The sequence below is a fragment of the Salmo trutta genome, chromosome 13 (assembly GCF_901001165.1).
Source record: "Salmo trutta chromosome 13, fSalTru1.1, whole genome shotgun sequence".
In the NCBI taxonomy this organism is placed as follows: Eukaryota; Metazoa; Chordata; class Actinopteri; order Salmoniformes; family Salmonidae; genus Salmo; species Salmo trutta.
Genome location: NC_042969.1, coordinates 84566614 through 84584536, shown reverse-complemented (window position 1 = coordinate 84584536; position 17923 = coordinate 84566614). Strand labels below are relative to the sequence as shown.

Sequence of the window (17923 nt, the reverse complement as noted above, 5' to 3'; positions counted from 1 at the left end):
TCCAGAGGGGGCGGAGGAACCTCCCGCACCTCAGACTCCTGGAGTGGACCAGCCACCACCGTCCTGAGGAGATACACATGGAATGAGGAATTAATACGGTAATCTGGGGGAAGCTGTAACCTGTAGCATACCTCGTTCAGTCTCTTCAGGACTTTGAATGGCCCCACAAACCGCGGGCCCAGCCACCACAGCTAGATGTAGTAGAACCAGACTACCAGCCAGACTTGGATCCAGAGAGAGCCTCATTCCACTGATGAGTAGAAGGTATGGTGTAGCACAGCGCCACACAGACCCACATAGGTTAGGTTGCCTCTCTACTCTGGTTTAAATACCCACCTGTGGGTATTCTGTGGGTATTGTGGGTTTTCCTGTGGGTATCTGTGGGTATCTGTGGGTATTCTGATTCTGTGGGTATCTGTGGGTATTCCTCTGGGGGCCACACTGTGGGTATGGCCATGCCAGGGTGGGAGGGACAAGAGGCTCACCCAGTCAGGTCCTGCTTCTTTCAGCTGTAGAGGGAAAATGCAGCAGCATTAGAACTATGTTGACTGTATTGGTTTAGATAGACATAAACATACAGTAAACACACAATAACCATCTGGCTCTCTTATATTTCCTCTACAGTCTTGTCCTCTTGGCACGCTGGCTGTAAAGGAAGCTTGTTCTCAAGTGTCTGTCCTGTATCTGAGAGACATAAGAACGATCAGAATGTATTTTTGCATTGTTTTTATTTTAGCATATGTTTAACCCCTTATATTTGGCAATAAACAGTCGATTTTGTGAGAAGACGAATTTTCAGGATGTCTCATGGTCTGACACACATCGCTCTAGCTCTGTCACCTTTCACCACAGATGCGGAACTGTGACATCCGCGGATTTGGTGGATGGAGACACAGTATACAGTCGTGGCCAAAAGTTTTGAGAATATTCTCCAGAATGTTATGAAGAGTGATCAGATGAATTGCAATTAATTGCAAAGTCCCTCTTTGCCATGTACATTAACTGAATTCCCAAAAAACATTTCCACTGCATTTCAGTTCTGCCACAAAATTACCAACTGACATCATGTCAGTGATTCTCTCGTTAACACAGGTGTGAGTGTTGACGAGGACATGGCTGGAGATCACTCAGTCATGCTGACTGAGTTTGAATAACAGACTGGAAGCTTCAAAAGGACGGTGGTGCTTGGAATCATTGTTCTTCCTCTGTCGACCATGGTTACCTGCAGGGAAACACCTGCCGTCATCATTGCTTTGCACAAAAAAAGGGCTTCAAAGCAAGGATATTGCTGCCAGTAAGATTGCAACTAAATCAACCATTTATCGGATCATTAAGAACTTCAAGGAGAGCGGATCAATTGTTGTGAAGAAGGCTTCAGGGTGCCCAAGAAAGTCCAGCAAGCGCCAGGACCATCTCCTAAAGTTGATTCAGCTGCGGGATTGGGGCACCACCAGCACAGAGCTTGCTAAGGAATGGCAGCAGGCAGGTAGGTGTGAGTGCATCTGCACGCACAGTGAGGCGAGGACTTTTGGAGGCTGGCCTGGTGTCAAGAAGGGCAGCAAAGAAGCCACTTCTATCCATGAAAACATCAGGGACAGACTGATATTCGGCAAAAGGTACAGGGATTGGACTGCTGAGGACTGGGGTAAAGTATTTTTCTCTGATGAATCCCCTTTCCGATGGTTTGGGGCATCCGGAAAAAAATTGTCCAGAGAAGACAAGGTGAGCGCTACCATCAGTTCTGTGTCATGCCATCAGTAAAGCATCCTGAGACCATTCATGTATGGGGTTGCTTCTCAGCCAAGGGAGTGGGCTCACTCACAATTTTGCCTAAGAACACAGCTATGAATAAAGAAGGTACCAACTCATCCTCCAAGAGCAACTTCTCCCAACCATCCAGGAACAGTTTGGTGATGAACAATGCCTTTTCCAGCATGATGGAGCACCTTGCCATTAGACAAAAGTGATAACTAAGTGGCTCGGGGAACAAAACATCGATATTTTGGGTCAATGGTCAGGAAACTCCCCAGACCTTAATCCCATTGAGAACTTGTGGTCAATCCTCAAGAGGCGGATTTTCAAACAAAAACCCACAAATTCTGACAAACTCCAAGCATTGATTATGCAAGAATGGGCTGCCAACAGTTGACAGCATGCCAGGGCTGATTGCAGAGGTCTTGAAAAAGATTGTCACCACTACAAATTTTGACTTTTTGCATCAACTTCACGTAATTGTCAATAAAAGCCTTTGACACTTATGAAATGCTTGTAATTATACTTCAGTATTCCAAAGTTACTTCTGAAAAAAAATTCTAAAGACACTAAAGCAGCAAACTTTGTGGAAATTAATATTTGTGTCATTCTCAAAACTTTTGGCCACGACTGTACATGCTTCCATCATTTTCCTATAACTGGTTCCGGGGACATTCAGACGAGTATTGTAATGCCTGTGGGCTTCCTCGAGCAAAACAACCGACTAGTCTCACATTTGTTAGTGTGTAGCCCAAACGGTTTGGATGCTACAAAACAGACGAATTCAGACGAGTCGCAAGAGCGTGTGGAGGTCATAGAGCAAAACAGAGAATACCATCGTGTTCATGAGAGTCTCATCTTTCAATAGAGTTCGTAGGCGAACTGTTTGGATGCTACAGACGATTTTGTGAGAAGACGAATTTTCAGGATGTCTCATGGTCTGACACACATCGCTCTAGCTCTGTCACCTTTCACCACAGATGCGAAACTGTGACATCCGCGGATTTGGTGGATGGAGACACATCCAACGCAAAAAAATATCGCTATCTTAAACTGACAGATTTTTATGGGGATATTTTTACTATGCTATTTGAATTTCTATGGGTCTGCGGAAATCGACTATAGGGGATTTTAAATCCATTTAACATCTATGGGCTAGGTGGTACGTCACCGTTCCACTCTATTCAACAGCCAGTGGAAGAGAGTGGCGCGAAATACAAACCTCAAAAATGCAATAATTTCAATTTTTCAAACATATGACTATTTTACACCATTTTAAAGACAAGACTCTCATTAATCTAACCACATTGTCTGATTTCAAAAAGGCTTTACAGCGAAAGCAAAACATTAGATTATGTTAGGAGAGTACATAGCCACAAATAATCAGACAGCCATTTTCCAAGCAAGCATATATGTCACATAAACCCAAAACACAGCTAAATGAAGCACTAACCTTTGATGATCTTCATCAGATGACACTCCTAGGACATTAAGTTAAACAATACATGCATGTTTTGTTCAATCAAGTTCATATTTATATCCAAAAACAGCTTTTCACATTGGCATGTGATGTTCAGAACATGCATTCCCACCCAAAACTTCCGGTGAATTTGCTAAATTACTCACCATAAACGTTGACAAAATACATAACAATTATTTTAAGAATTATAGATACAGAACTCCTTCATGCAATCGTTATGTCAGATTTTAAAATAGCTTTTCGGCGAAAGCACATTTTGCAATATTCTGAGTACATAGCTCAGCCATCACGGCTAGCTATTTTGACACCCGCCAACTTCGGGGATAACTAAACTCAGAATTACTATTAGAAAAATTGTATTACCTTTGCTGATCTTCATCAGAATGCACTCCCAGGACTGCTACTTCAACAACAAATGTAGTTTTTGTTCCAAATAATCCATAGTTATGTCCAAATACCTCCGTTTTGTTTGTGCGTTCAGGTCACTACGCAAAGGGTAACGCGCGAGCGCATTTCGAGACCAAAAAGATCTAAATGTTCCTTTACCGTACTTAGAAGCATGTCAAACGCTGTTTAAAATAAATGTTTATGGTATTTTTCTCGTAAAATAGTGATAATATTCCAACCGGACAATAGTCTTTTCATTCAAAGAGGAAAAGGAAAAACAGCATGGTCGCGGGACCGCACATACCCAGTCTCTTAGTGACCAGGCAGACCACTGACAAACTGAGCTACCATACTCTGCCCAGAGACAGGAGACGCCTCAATCCGCTTTCTGAAGGCTTTAGAGAGCCAATGGAAGCCTTAGAAAGTGCAACGTAACCCCAGAGATACTGTAGTTTCGAAAGGGAATAGAAAGAAGAACTACAAATTGTCAGACAGGCCACCTCCTGCTTGGAATCTTCTCAGGTTTTTGCCTGCCATATGAGTTCTGTTATACTCACAGACACCATTCAAACAGTTTTAGAAACTTCAGAGTGTTTCCTATCCAAATCTACTAATAATATGCATATTCTCGTTTCTGGGAAAGAGTAGTCACCAGTTTAAATCAGGTACGTTTTTTATCCGGCTGTGAAAATACTGCCCAGACAGGTTAATAGAATGTTAATGCTCAGTGGTGCTCAAATTAAGCAGTTTGTTACCATAAATAGTTAGTCAACATAATTGCTGTGGTATTGCAATTAATTTTTCTGGATGATTATGTGAGTTTCATTTGTTCATGATTTTTCTGTGCTCTAATTTGGATATTTCTATTGAGGTTTTCATATTTTTGTATCCAAAATGTACCAATTACAGTAATTCGAGATGCAACAATAACTCCAGATTACTAAATATACATTTTATTTTTTCATCTTCCATGCAGCAAGATTCTACTCAAAGGTTGTTGAGGTGGAAGATACAATTGTTAAACAAAGTTTCCAACATAATACTTACACTGAGTTTACTAAACATTAGGAACCCCTTCAAAATATTGAATTGCAACCCCCCCCCCCATTTTTGCCCTCACTTCAGCCTCAATTCGTTGGGGGATGGACTCTACAAGTTGTCAAAAGTGTTCCAGAGTGTTTCTGACCCTTGATGAAGCCAATTTTTTGAAGTTGGCTGGATGTACTTTGGCTGGTGGACCATTCTTGATAAACACAGGAAACATTTGAGTGTGAAAATCCCAGCAGTGTTGCAGTTCTTGACACAAACCGGTGCACTTGGCACCTACCACCATAACCAATTCAAAGGCACTGAAATATCATTCACCCTCTGAATGGCACACACACCTAAACCAACTCCAATTTGCTTTCTTCCCCAATAGGTCCACTGATGATGCAATCACCATCACACTGCACACTGCCCTATCCCATCTGGACTAGAGGAATACCTATGCAAGAATGCTGTTCATTGACTACAGCTCAGCATTTAACACCATAGTACCCTCCAAACTCGTCATTAATTAGCTCAAGACCCTGGGTCTCGACCCCACCCTATGCAACTGCGTCCTGGACTTTCTGACGGGTCGCCCCCAGTTGGTGAAGGTAGGAAACAACATCTCCACCCAGCTGATCCTCAACACTGGGGCACTACAAGGGTGCATTCTCAGCCCTCTTCCGTACTCCCTGTTCACCCATGACTGCGTGGACATGCACGCCTGCAACTCAATCATCAAGTTTGCAGAGTACACTACAGTGGTAGGCCTGGTTACCAACAACGACGAGGCAGCCTACAGGGAAGAGGTGAGGGCCCTCGGAGTGTGGTGTCAGGAAAATAACCTCTCAATCAACGTCAACAAAATAAAGGAGATGATGGTGGACTTCAGGAAACAGCAGAGGGAGCAGCCCCCTATCCACATCGACGGGACAGTAGTGGAGATAGTGGAAATTTTATGTTCCTAGGCGTACACATCACGGACAAACTGAAATGGTCCACCCACACAGACAGCGTGGTGAAGAAGGCACAACAGCGCCTCTTCAACCTCAGGAGGCTGAAAAAATGTGACTTGACGTCCAAAACACTCACAAACTTTTACAGATACACAATCGAGAGCATCCTGTCAGGCTGTATCACCGCCTGGTATGTCAATTGCACCGCCCACAAACGCAAGTCTCTCCAGAGCGTAGTGCGGTCTGCACAATGCATCACTGGGGGCAAACTACCTGCCCTACAGGACACTTACAGGACCCGATGTCAGAGGAAGGCCAAAACGATCATGAAGGACAACAACCACCCGAGCCACTGCCTGTTCACCCCGCTAACATCCAGAAGGTGAGGTCAGTACAGATGCATCAAAGCTGGGACCGAGAGGCTGAAAACAGCTTCTATCTCAAGGCCATCAGACTGTTAAACAGCCATCACTAACATAGAGAGGCTGCTGCCAACATACAGACTCAGATATCTGGCCACTTAAATAAACTGACTTAATAAAGGTATCACTAGACACTTTAAATAACGCCACTTTAATAATGTTTATATATCCTACATTACTCATCTCATATGTATATACTGTATTCTATACCATCTATAAGGTAGATGTTGTGAATTTGTTAGATTACTTGTTGGATATGACTGCATAGTCGGAACTAGAAGCACAAGCATTTCGCTACGCTTGCATTCACATCTGCTAACCATGTTTATGTGACCAATAAAATTGGATTTGATTTGATTTGACATACACAATCCATGTCCCAATTCTCTCAAGGCTTAAAACTCCTCCCCTTCATCTACACTGATTGAAGTGGATTTAACAAGTGACATCAATAACGGATCATATCTTTCACCCTGATTCACCTGGTCAGTCTATCATTGAAAAAACATGTATTCTTAATGTGTTTTATACTCAGTGTATATATTAGTCTATATGGGATACACTACACATGTTATGTAACATAAAAGCATACAGTGCCTTCAGAAAGTATTCATACTACTTGACTTATTCCACATTGAGTTTTTTGTTACAACCTGAATGAAAACGTTTTTTTCTCACCCATCTACACACAAATCCCCACAATGAAAAAGTAAAAACATGTTTTCAGACATTTTAGCAAATTTATTGAAATTGAAATACAGACATCACCCGAGTGAAAACTTTCTGAAGGTACTGCATACGCTTTTGTGTTACATAAAATGTATAGTACGTCTCAAATAGTGTACAATAAACACTGTTTATACAAAACATTAGGAATCACCTTTGGCAGCGATTACAGCTGTGAGTCTTTCTGGGTAAGTCTCTAAAATCTTTACACAACTGGATTGTAAAATATTTTCCCATAAACATTTTTTTTAAATCTTCAAGCTCTGTCAAGTCGGTTGTTGATTATTGCTAGACAGCCATTTTCAAGGGATGGAGTAAAAGTGTGACACCAATAAAGCCCACCCCTGCTGTAGGGGAAATACTGTGTAGAGCCAGCGTGCCAAGATGACTAGACTGTAGATGAAATACTATGTAGAGCCAGTGTGCCAAGAGGACTAGACTGTAGGGTAATTGCTGTGTTGAGCCAGCATGCCAAGAGGAGTAGACTGTAGGGGAAATAGTCATGAAATCTATGCAACCAACTAATCTCAGCAAAAAAGAAACGTCCCTTTTTGAGGCCCGTGTATTTCAAAGATAATTGGTAAAATTCCAAATAACTTCACAGGTCTTCATCGTAAAGGGTTTAAACACTGTTTCCCATGCTCGTTCAATGAACCACAAATAGTTAATGAAGATGCACCTGAGGAATGGTCGTTAAGACACTAACAGCTTGCAGATGGTAGGCAATTAATGTCACAGTTATGAAAACTTAGGACACTAAAGAGGCCTTTCTACTGACTCTGAAAAACACCAAAAGAAAGATGCCCAGGGTCCCTTCTCATCTGCATGAACGTGCCTTGGGCATGCTGCAAGGAGGCATGAGGACTGCAGATGTGGCCAGGGCAATAAATTGCAATATTCGTACTGTGAGACGCCTAAGACAGCGCTACAGGGAGACAGGACGGACAGCTGATTGTCCTCACAGTGGCAGACCACGTGTAACAACACCTGCACAGGATCGGTACATCCGAACATCACACCTGCGGGACAGGTACAGGATGGCAACAACAACTGCCCGAGTTACACCAGGAACGCACAATCCCTCCATCAGGGCTCACACTGACTGCAATAGGCTGATAGAGGCTGGACTGAGGGCTTGTAGGCCTGTTGTAAGGCAGGTCTTCACCAGACATCACCGGCAACAACGTTGCCTATGGGCACAAACCCACCGTCGCTGGACCAGACAGGACTGGCAAAAAGTGCTCTTCACTGACAAGGTGCAGTTTTGTCTCACCAGGGGTGATGGTTGGATTTGCGCTTATCGTCAAAGTAGTGAGTGTTGCACAGAGACCTGTACTCTGGAGCAGGATCGATTAGGAGGTGGAGGGTCTGTCATGGTCTGGGGCTGTGTGTCACAGCATCATCGGAGTGAGCTTTTTGTCATTGCAGGCAATCTCAATGCTGTGCTTGGCCAGCGAAGAGCCCAGATCTCAATCCCATTGACCACGTCTGGGACCTGTTGGATCGGAGGGTGAGGGCTAGGGCCAATCCCCCAAGAAATGTCCGGGAACTTGCAGGTGCCTTGGTGGAAGAGTGGGGTAACATCTCACAACAAGGACTGGCAAATCTGGTGCAGTCCATGAGGAGGAGATGCACTGCAGTACATCATTTAGCTGGTGGCCACAACAGATACTGACTGTTACTTTTGATTTTGACCTCCCCCCTTTGTTCAGGGACACATTATTCAATTTCTGTTAGTCACATGTCTGTGGAACTTGTTCATTTTATGTCTCAGTTGTTGAATCTTGATATGTTCAATCAAATATTTACACATGTTAAGTTTGCTGAAAATAAACGCAGTTGACAGTGAGAGGACGTTGCTTTTTTTGCTGAGTTTAATTCACTTTTTATAGCCACTGTTTGCATGCCTCTTGAGCCGTATACAGCATTCCTCACTGAGTTCCTTGAATTCCTATCAGACCTTGCAGTCATGGCAGATGATATTCTTATTTTTTGTGACTTTAATATTCACATGGAAAAGTCCACAGACACACTCCAAAAGGCTTTCAGAGCCATCATCGACTCAGTGGGCTTTGTCCAACATATCTCCGGACCTACTCACTGACACAGTCATACTCTGGACCTAGTTTTGTCTCGTAGAATACATTTTGTGGATCTTAATGTTTTTCCTCATAATCCTGGACTATCGGACAACCATTTTATTACGGTTGTAATCGCAACAAATAATCTGCTCAGACCCCAATCAAGGATCATCAAAAGCAGTACTACAAATTCTTGGACGACCCAAAGATTCCTAGATGCCTTTCCAGACTCCCTCCACCTACACAAGGACTTCAGAGTACAACAATCTGTTAACCACCTAACGGAGGAACTTATTTTAACCTTATGTAATACCCTAGATTCAGTCCCACTCCTAAAAACAAAAAACATTTGTCACAATTATAAACTAGCTTCCTGGTTTACAGAAAATACCCGAGTCCTGAAGCAAGCTTCCAGAAAATTGGAATGAAAATGGCACTACACCAAACTGGAAGTCTTCCGATTAGCTTGGTAAGACAGTACAGTGCAGAATCGAAGATCCCTCACTGCTGCTCGATCATCCTATTTTCCCACTTAATTGAGGAGAATAAGAACAATCCTAAATGTATTTTTGATACTGTCGCAAAGCTAACTAAAAAGCAGCATTCCCCAAGAGAGGATGGCTTTCACATCAGCAGTGATAAATTCATGAACTTCTTTGACAAAGAGATCATGATAATTAGAAAGCAAGGTCTGAGCAACACTGACCTAGGATCAAGGGAGACACTCAATTTTTGAAAGATCTCTTGACACGTTGATGAAAATAGTAATGGCCTCTAAACCTTCAAGCTGCATACTGGACCCAATTCCAACTGAACTACTGAAAGAGCTGCTTCCTGTGCTTGGCCCTCCTATGTTGAACATAATAAACTGCTCCCTGTCCACCGGATGTGTACCAAACTCACTAAAAGTGGCAGTAATAAAGCCTCTTTTGAAAACCTTTTCACAGAAAATATAAAAAACTTTTGGCCTATATCAAAACTCCCGTTCCTCTCAAAAATGTTAGAAAAATCTGTTGCACAGCAACTCACTGCCTTCCCGAAGACAAACAATGTATAAAAAACACTTCAGTATTATTTTAGACCCCATCATAGCACTGAGCCTGCATTCGTGAATATGGTAAATTACTTTTTGCTACTATCAGCATCTGTCCTCGTGCTCCTAGACCTTAGTGCTGCTTTTGATACCATCAATCACCACATTCTTTTGGAGAGATTTGAAACCCAAATTGGTCTACACGGACAAGTTCTAGCCTGGTTTAGATCTTATCTGTCAAAATGATATCAGTTTGTCTCTGTGGATGGTTTGTCCTCTGACAAATCAACTCTATTGTTTTCACTATATATTTTACATCTTGGTTAATTTTCACTGCTATGCGAACGATACACAGCTGTACCTTTCAATGAAACATGGTGAAGCCCCAAATTTGCCCTCCCTGGAAGCCTGTGTTTCAAACATAAGGAAGTGGATGGCGGCAAATGTTTTACTTTTTAACTCAGACAGAACAGAAATGCTAGTTATAGGTCCCAAGAAACAAAAAGATCTTCTGTTGGATCTGACAATTGATCTTGATGGTTGTACAGTCGTCTCAAATAAAACTGTGAAGCTCCTTGGCGTAAATCTGGAACCTGATCTCTCTATTGACGAACATATCAAGACTGTTTCAAGGACAGCTTTTTTCCATAACATAACATTGCAAAAATCAGAAACTTTCTGTCCAAAAATGATGCAGAAAAATGTATCCATGCTTTTGTCACTTCTAGAATAGGCTACTGCAATGCTCTACTTTCCGGCTACCCAGATAAAGCACTAAATAAACTTCCGTTACTCCAGTGCTAGCCTCTCTACACTGGCTTTCTGTTAAGACTAGGGCTGATTTCAAGGTTTTACTGCTAACCTACAAAGCATTGCATGACTTGCTCCTATCTATCGTTCTGATTTGGTCCTGCCGTACATACCTACACGTACGCTACGGTCACAAGACGCAGGTCTCCTTATTGTCCCTAGAATTTCTAAGCAGGGATTTCTCCTATAGAGCTCAATTTTTATGGAATGGTCTGCCTATCCATTTTGAGAGATGCAGACTCGGTCTCAACATTTAAGGCGTTATTGAAGACTCATCTCTTCAGTAGGTACTATGATTGAGTGTAGTCTGGCCCAGTGGTGTGAAGGTGAACAGAAGGATACTGGAGCGACGAACTGCCATTGCTGTCTCTGCCTGGCAGGTTCCCTTCTCTCAGGGATTCACAGGGATTCTCTGTCTCCAACCCTATTACGGGGGCTAAGTCACTGGTTTATTGGGGCTCTTCCATGCCGTCCCTAGGAGGGGTGCGTCACTTGAGTGGGTTGAGTCTCTGATGTGATCTTCCTGTCCGGGTTGGCGCCCCCCTCGGGTTTGTGACATGGGGGAGATCTTCGTGGGCTATACTCTGTCTTGTCTCAGGTTAGAAAGTTGGTGGCTAAAGATATCTAGTGGTGTGAGGCTGTGCTTTGGGAGAGTGGGTGGGGTTATATCCTGCCTGATTGGCCCTGTCCAGGGGTATAGTCGGACGGGGCCACAGTGTCTCCCGACCCCTCCTGTCTCATCCTCCAGTAATTATGCTGTAATAGTTTATGTGTCGGGGGGCTAGGTTCACTGCTATATCTGGAGTATTTCTCCTGTCTTATCCGGTGTCCTGTGTGAATTTAAGTATGCTCCCTCTAATTCTCTCTCTCTTTCTCTCTTTGTCTTTCTCTTCTCTCAGAGGACCTGAGCCCTGGGACCATGCCTCAGGACTACCTGGCCTGATGACTCCTTGCTGTCCTCAGTCCACCTGGTCGTGCTGCTGTTCCAGTTTCAACTGAACCCTGACCTGTTCACCGGACGTGCTGCCTTGTCCCGGACTTGCTGTTATCAACTCTCTCACTCTACCACACCTGCTGTCTCTAACGTTTGAACATGTTATATGCTGTTATAATCTCTACCTGGCACAGTCAGAAGAGGACTGGCCTACCCTCAGAGCCTGGTTCCTCTCCAGGTTTCTTTCTAGGTTCCTGTGCAGATCCAGCATGCCTAGAGGACTAGACTGCAGTGGAAATATAAGAGAGCCAGCGTGCAAAGAGGATTAGACTGTAGAGGAAATACTGTGTAGAGCCAGCGTGCCAAGAGGGCTACACTGTCGGGAAAATACTTCGTATAGCTAGCGAGCCAAGAGGACTAGACTGTAAAGGAAATACTGTGTAGAGCCAGCGTGCCAAGGGGACTAGACTGAAGGGAAATACTGTGTAGAGTCAGCATGCCATTAGGACAAGACTTTAGGAGAAATATAAGAGAGCCAGATGGTTATTGTGTGTCTACTGTATGTTTATGTCTATATAAACCATTACAGTTTAATTAGGGCTTACACTGGTGCATGCAGTCTATATATCTGAAAGAAGCAGGACCTGACTGAATGAGCAGAGCAGCCTCTAGCCCCTCCCTTCCTGGCATGGCCATACCCACAGTGTGGCCCCCAGGGGAATCCCCACAGAGGTACGGTGGGTATTTAACCCAGAGTAGAGAGGTAACCTGACCTATGTGGGTCTGTGTGGTGCTGTATTACGCCATCCCTTCTACACATCAGGGGAATGAGGCTCTCTCTGACTCCTGCTCTGGATCCAAGTCTGGCTGGTAGTCTGGTTCTACTACATCTAGCTGTGGTTACTGGTGGGCTCGCCTTGCTCTCGTCTGCCTCTACCTCTACCTCTGGGCTGGAGTCTGTCAGATGCAGGCTCCAAGGCACCCCTCGTCCTCCGGCGTTCTCCCAGGACGGGGACTTTGTCATCGGGGGTGTTTTCTCAATGCACTACAACATGCACACTGTGGATCACAGCTACACCAGCATGCCTGAGCCCCTGCAGTGCACAGGGAGGTCAGTGAACGCAAGAGAGAACAGGGGACAGGACTGTGGATGTGTGGGTAGACAGATACATTGTGTTTTAAAGACAGAGAAACAGTGTGTTTAAAGACAGATTAACAGTGTTTTTAAGACAGATAAAGTGTTTGAAAGAGACAAACAGTGTGTTTAAAGAGAGATAAGCAGTGTTTTAAAGAGACAAACAGTGTTTTAAAGACAGGTAAACAGTGTTTTAAAGACAGATAAACAGTGTGTTTAAAGACAGATAAACAGTGTGTTTAAAGACAGATAAGAAGTGTGTTTGTGTATGAGAGAGTAGTTAAAGCCTACTGTTACAATGGATCACATTTTCAAATGCAGGCTATCCTACAATGTCCTCAATTACAGACAACAAAAGTGTAGGCATATGGGCGGTATGGAAAATAATACTAGATATTTGGCTGTTTGCATTTGTAACATTCTATAGGCTAGTTTATGATTCATCAGGAGGTGCTCACTGACCCATCTTCTATTTACAGTATGGATTCCCGTGAGTTGCGCTTCTCGCGGGCCATGGTCTTCGCTGTTGAGGAGATTAACAATAGTTCATACCTTCTACCGGGTGTCACGCTTGGTTATCAAGTGCACGACTCCTGCTCCTCGGTCCCGATGGCCGTGAAAGTGGCCTTCCAGCTGGCTAACGGCCTGGACCCCATGTTTGATACCGGAGAAGAGTGCTCGGGTTCGGCTACAGTGACAGCTATTGTTGGCGAGTCTGCCTCGACGCCTACCATCAGCATGTTGCGCATCATCGGCCAATTCGGCATTCCTCAGGTAAATTCATATGGAAAGAAATCATTCAGCTTCTTTTAATTTACTGTATTCCTAGTGTATATTCTCCTCTCTTTCAGGAATGAGTTCAACTTTTAATTCCCTGTGTTCCAACTGTATTCTCCTCTCTTTCAGGAATATACATTTCTGTGTGAAATTATGTGTAGAAAGGTATTAGAACATAGACTGAGGAATATGAGTCTGGAGAACGTCTGGAGGCATTTGAACATGATCTGAGGACTATCTTTCATAGGCTAGGTTGTTATGGGAGACCAGAGATTGCTGTCACACTTTTGTGTATCCTTTTCAACCTGGCCTAATGGAAAACAATGAATTGGCTTATTCTTATAATGTCTCCCTAACATCAAACTACATAGCTAAATTTAAAAAAGCAGGAAGTAGCCAATACATTAGTTTTCAACTGTCTGTTTTTACCTAGGTGAGCCACTCTTCCACCTGTGCATGTCTGAGTGATAAGAAACAGTATCCAACCTTCTTCAGAACCATCCCCAGTGACCAGTTCCAGGCTGCCGCTCTGGCCCACCTCATCAGGCACTTCGGCTGGACCTGGATTGGGGCGGTCCGTTCCGACTCTGACTACGGTAATAACGGGATGGCGGCTTTCCTACAGGCAGCACAAGAGGAAGGAATCTGTGTGGAGTATTCTGAAGCCTTCTCCCGTATCAATTCACTCAGCAGAGTGCAACGGGTGGCCGACGTGATCCGCAGGTGATCCGTGATTACTTGTGAACTTCTCAGTCATACAAATGCAAGACTATATTTATAAAAAATACTATTGTTATTAATTTCTCTCTTTTCCCAAAGCTGATCTGTGAGACCAACATGATTTGCATATCTTAAACTTGTCAAAAGTGTTGATTAATACTAATGTTCATGTTCACTTCACTGAGACATTCCAATGAATAACAAACATGACCAGCATATTAAGCATATGATATAATCATGTTCCCCAGCTCCACAGCCCAGGTGGTGGTTGCATTCGTAGCCTCTGGGGACATGAGAATCCTGCTGGAGGAGATGGACCGCCTGCCCTCTCCGCCCCGCCAGTGGATTGGGAGCGAGACCTGGGTCACTGACCCAGATATGCTGCGCTTCGGCCTGTGTGCCGGGGCCATCGGATTTGGCATCCAACGCTCTGTCATCCCCGGCCTCAGGGACTTCCTCCTGGACCTCTCCCCACAGAAGGTGTCCAATTCTCCCTTGCTCACTGAGTTCTGGGAGGGAGCCTTTGGCTGTAGACTGGGGATAGGTATCTATCTATCCATCCATCCATTCATCCATCCATCCATCCATTCATCTGTCTGTTTTTCTATATATCTTTTTACATGTCTGTCTGTCTGTCTGTCTGTCTGTCTGTCTGTCTGTCTGTCTGTCTGTCTGTCTGTCTGTCTGTCTGTCTGTCTGTCTGTCTGTCTGTCTGTCTGTCTGTCTGTCTGTCTGTCTGTCTGTCTGTCTGTCTGTCTGTCTGTCTGTTCTGTCTGTCTGTCTGTCTGTCTGTCTGTCTGTCTGTCTGTCTGTCTGTCTGTCTGTCTGTCTGTCTGTCTGTCTGTAGGGACCTCTACAGGTGTTGGTGTTGAGGAGAAGGTGTGTGATGGCAGTGAGGATATACAGCAGCTACAGGTCCCCTACACAGATACATCCCAGCTACGTGTCACTAACATGGTGTATAAAGCTGTTTACGCCATAGCACACGCCATCCACAGCATTGTTTGTGAAGAGAGAGAAAACGCCACTGTGAACTGTGACATAAACCTTCATGTGAAGCCAACACAGGTGAATGACAAGACGATTGTATAATGTCCTGATTGATATGTTTATTTAGACTACATGTATGAAGGCCTAGGAGTTCTCATTATACATTATAAATTCTTCTGCAGTAACACGTGATAAATATGAGTTGAATTAATGTTCTGTTTCTCTCTCTGCCTCTCTCCATCTCTCTTCCCTTCTCTCCATTTCTCTCTTTCCATCTTTCTTCCCTTCTCTCCATCTCTCATCTCTCTCTTCCTTTATCTCCATCTCTCTTCACATCTCTCCTTCTCTCTCATCCCCTCTCTCTCTCTCTCCCTTGCCCTTCCATCCCCCAGGTCCTGGAGAGATTGAGGAGGGTGAACTTCTCTCGTAATGGGTACCAGGTGTCTTTCGATGCCAACGGGGACCCAGTGGCCACCTATGAGCTGGTCAACTGGCAGAGACGGGAGAGTGGGACGATGGAGTTTGTGACAGTGGGGCGCTATGATGCGTCCCTGCCTCCTGACCAGAGGCTTGACATCGAGAGGGAAATCACCTGGGTAAAGAACAGTACACAAATACCTGTGTCAGTGTGCAGTGAGAGCTGTCCCCGAGGCACTCGTAAGGCTGTACAGAAGGGAAAGCCTGTATGCTGTTATGACTGTATCCAATGTGCAGAGGGAGAGATCAGTAATAAAACAGGTAGGACAATAGGAATCGTTGGCTTAAAACGTGTAGTAATTTCTATCAGGGTTTACTAAATAGTGGTTTATTCATATTGCCAGCACTGCAAAGGTAGTGTCTGTCAATCACGATCCTATTCTTAATATCTCATGTAAGCTGCACATTAATTGAACATTCTTTATTGTAAACTGCCAAAGTGCAGCATTGTGGGACATGTATTTGTAAATAAATGAAACCTGAATCTATTACTATTAACATTTGATGTCTGTTGTTTGTCCTGGTCAGATTCTTCAGACTGTCTGATATGTCCCGAGGAGTACTGGCCCAACGCTGAGAGAGACCAATGTATCCTTAAGCCTGTGGAGTTCCTGTCCTTCCACGAGGTCCTCGGAATCATCCTGACCGCCTGCTCTGCGGGCGGGTCTTGTCTGGCCATCGCCACGGCAACCGTCTTCTACCGGCACCGAACTTCGGCCATCGTCAGGGCAAACAACTCTGAGCTGAGCTTCCTGCTGCTCTTCTCCTTGGCTCTGTGTTTTCTGTGTTCTCTTACTTTCATTGGCCGGCCCTCTGAATGGTCCTGTATGCTGCGCCACACAGCGTTTGGGATCACCTTCGTCCTCTGCATCTCTTGTGTTCTGGGGAAAACAATAGTGGTGTTGATGGCCTTCAGGGCTACACTTCCAGGCAGTAATGTCATGAAATGGTTTGGTCCTCCACAGCAGAGATTGACTGTAGTGTCCTTCACGTTTGTCCAAGCTTTGATATGCACTCTGTGGTTGGTCCTGTCCCCTCCCTTCCCCATTAAAAACCTCACTACCTACAAGGAAAAGATCATTCTAGAGTGTGATGTGGGTTCAGCTATTGGTTTCTGGGCTGTGTTGGGGTATATAGGACTCCTGGCTCTCTTGTGCTTTGTGCTGGCTTTTCTGGCTAGGAAGCTGCCTGATAACTTCAATGAGGCCGAATTCATCACCTTCAGCATGCTCATATTCTGTGCAGTCTGGATCACCTTTATCCCAGCTTATGTCAGCTCTCCTGGAAAGTTCACTGTAGCTGTGGAGATCTTTGCCATCATCACCTCTAGCTTTGGGTTGTTCTTTCTATTATTTGTTCCTAAATGCTTTATTATTCTGTTCAGGCCGGAGAAGAACACCAAGAAACACCTTATGGAGAAGACATCCAATGATATACGTTATTAAGAAATTATTGAGGTAAAAAAACATTGTAACGTTCAGTTATATGGTTTATTATACAGTTCGGTAGGACTACTCTGACAGAGATGACCAACAATTTAGCAGCTAATCATTGGTAACATTGTAACTAGTAACATGACACAGGTTCACTTTAGATATTCCAATGTTATGAGACATTGTTCAAATCTAGAGTGTTTAAATCTAATTTGACCTGCTAAATGATGTGATTAGCAGTAGCCTACAGAGTGGAACCACTTCCATGTTGTTTGGAGAAAAGCTTTAATCCTATATGAATTGATATAACATTGAAGTGCATGTGTTCAATTGATATTGTAATTCATCATATTATGTATTATAATAATATAATAAACATTATCATACACAGTTGAAGTCGGAAGTTTACATACACTTAGGGTAGAGTCAATAAAACTAGTTTTTCAACAACTCCACACATTTTTTTTTAAACAAATTATAGTTTTGGCAAGTCTGTTAGGACATCTACTTTGTGCATGACACAAGTCATTTTTCCCAAAATTGTTTACAGTTGTTTAACTTATAATTCACTGTTTCATATTTCCAGTAGTTGAGAAGTTTACATTCTCTAAGTTGACTGTGCCTTTAAATAGCTTGGAAATTTCCAGAAAAATATGTCATGGCTTTAGAAGCTTCTGATAGGCTAATTGACATAATTTGAGTCAATTGGAGGTGTACCTGTGGATTTATTTCAAGGCCTACCTTCAAACTAAGTGCCTCTCTGCTTGACATCATGGTAAAA

The 17923-nt window shown here is 43.7% G+C and overlaps 1 protein-coding gene across 1 annotated transcript; it reads left to right on the top strand.

The window, feature by feature from the left end:
• The first annotated feature begins 8748 nt into the window (after positions 1-8748).
• LOC115206643 (extracellular calcium-sensing receptor) lies at positions 8749-17154 on the top strand. The gene is made up of 8 exons (XM_029773814.1): positions 8749-8817; positions 12618-12721; positions 13225-13519; positions 13956-14245; positions 14491-14786; positions 15090-15310; positions 15625-15970; positions 16238-17154. The coding sequence occupies exons 1-8, from the start codon at positions 8764-8766 to the stop codon at positions 17152-17154; spliced, it is 2523 nt and encodes an 840-aa protein (XP_029629674.1). The 5' UTR covers positions 8749-8763.
• Positions 17155-17923: the final 769 nt, after the last annotated feature.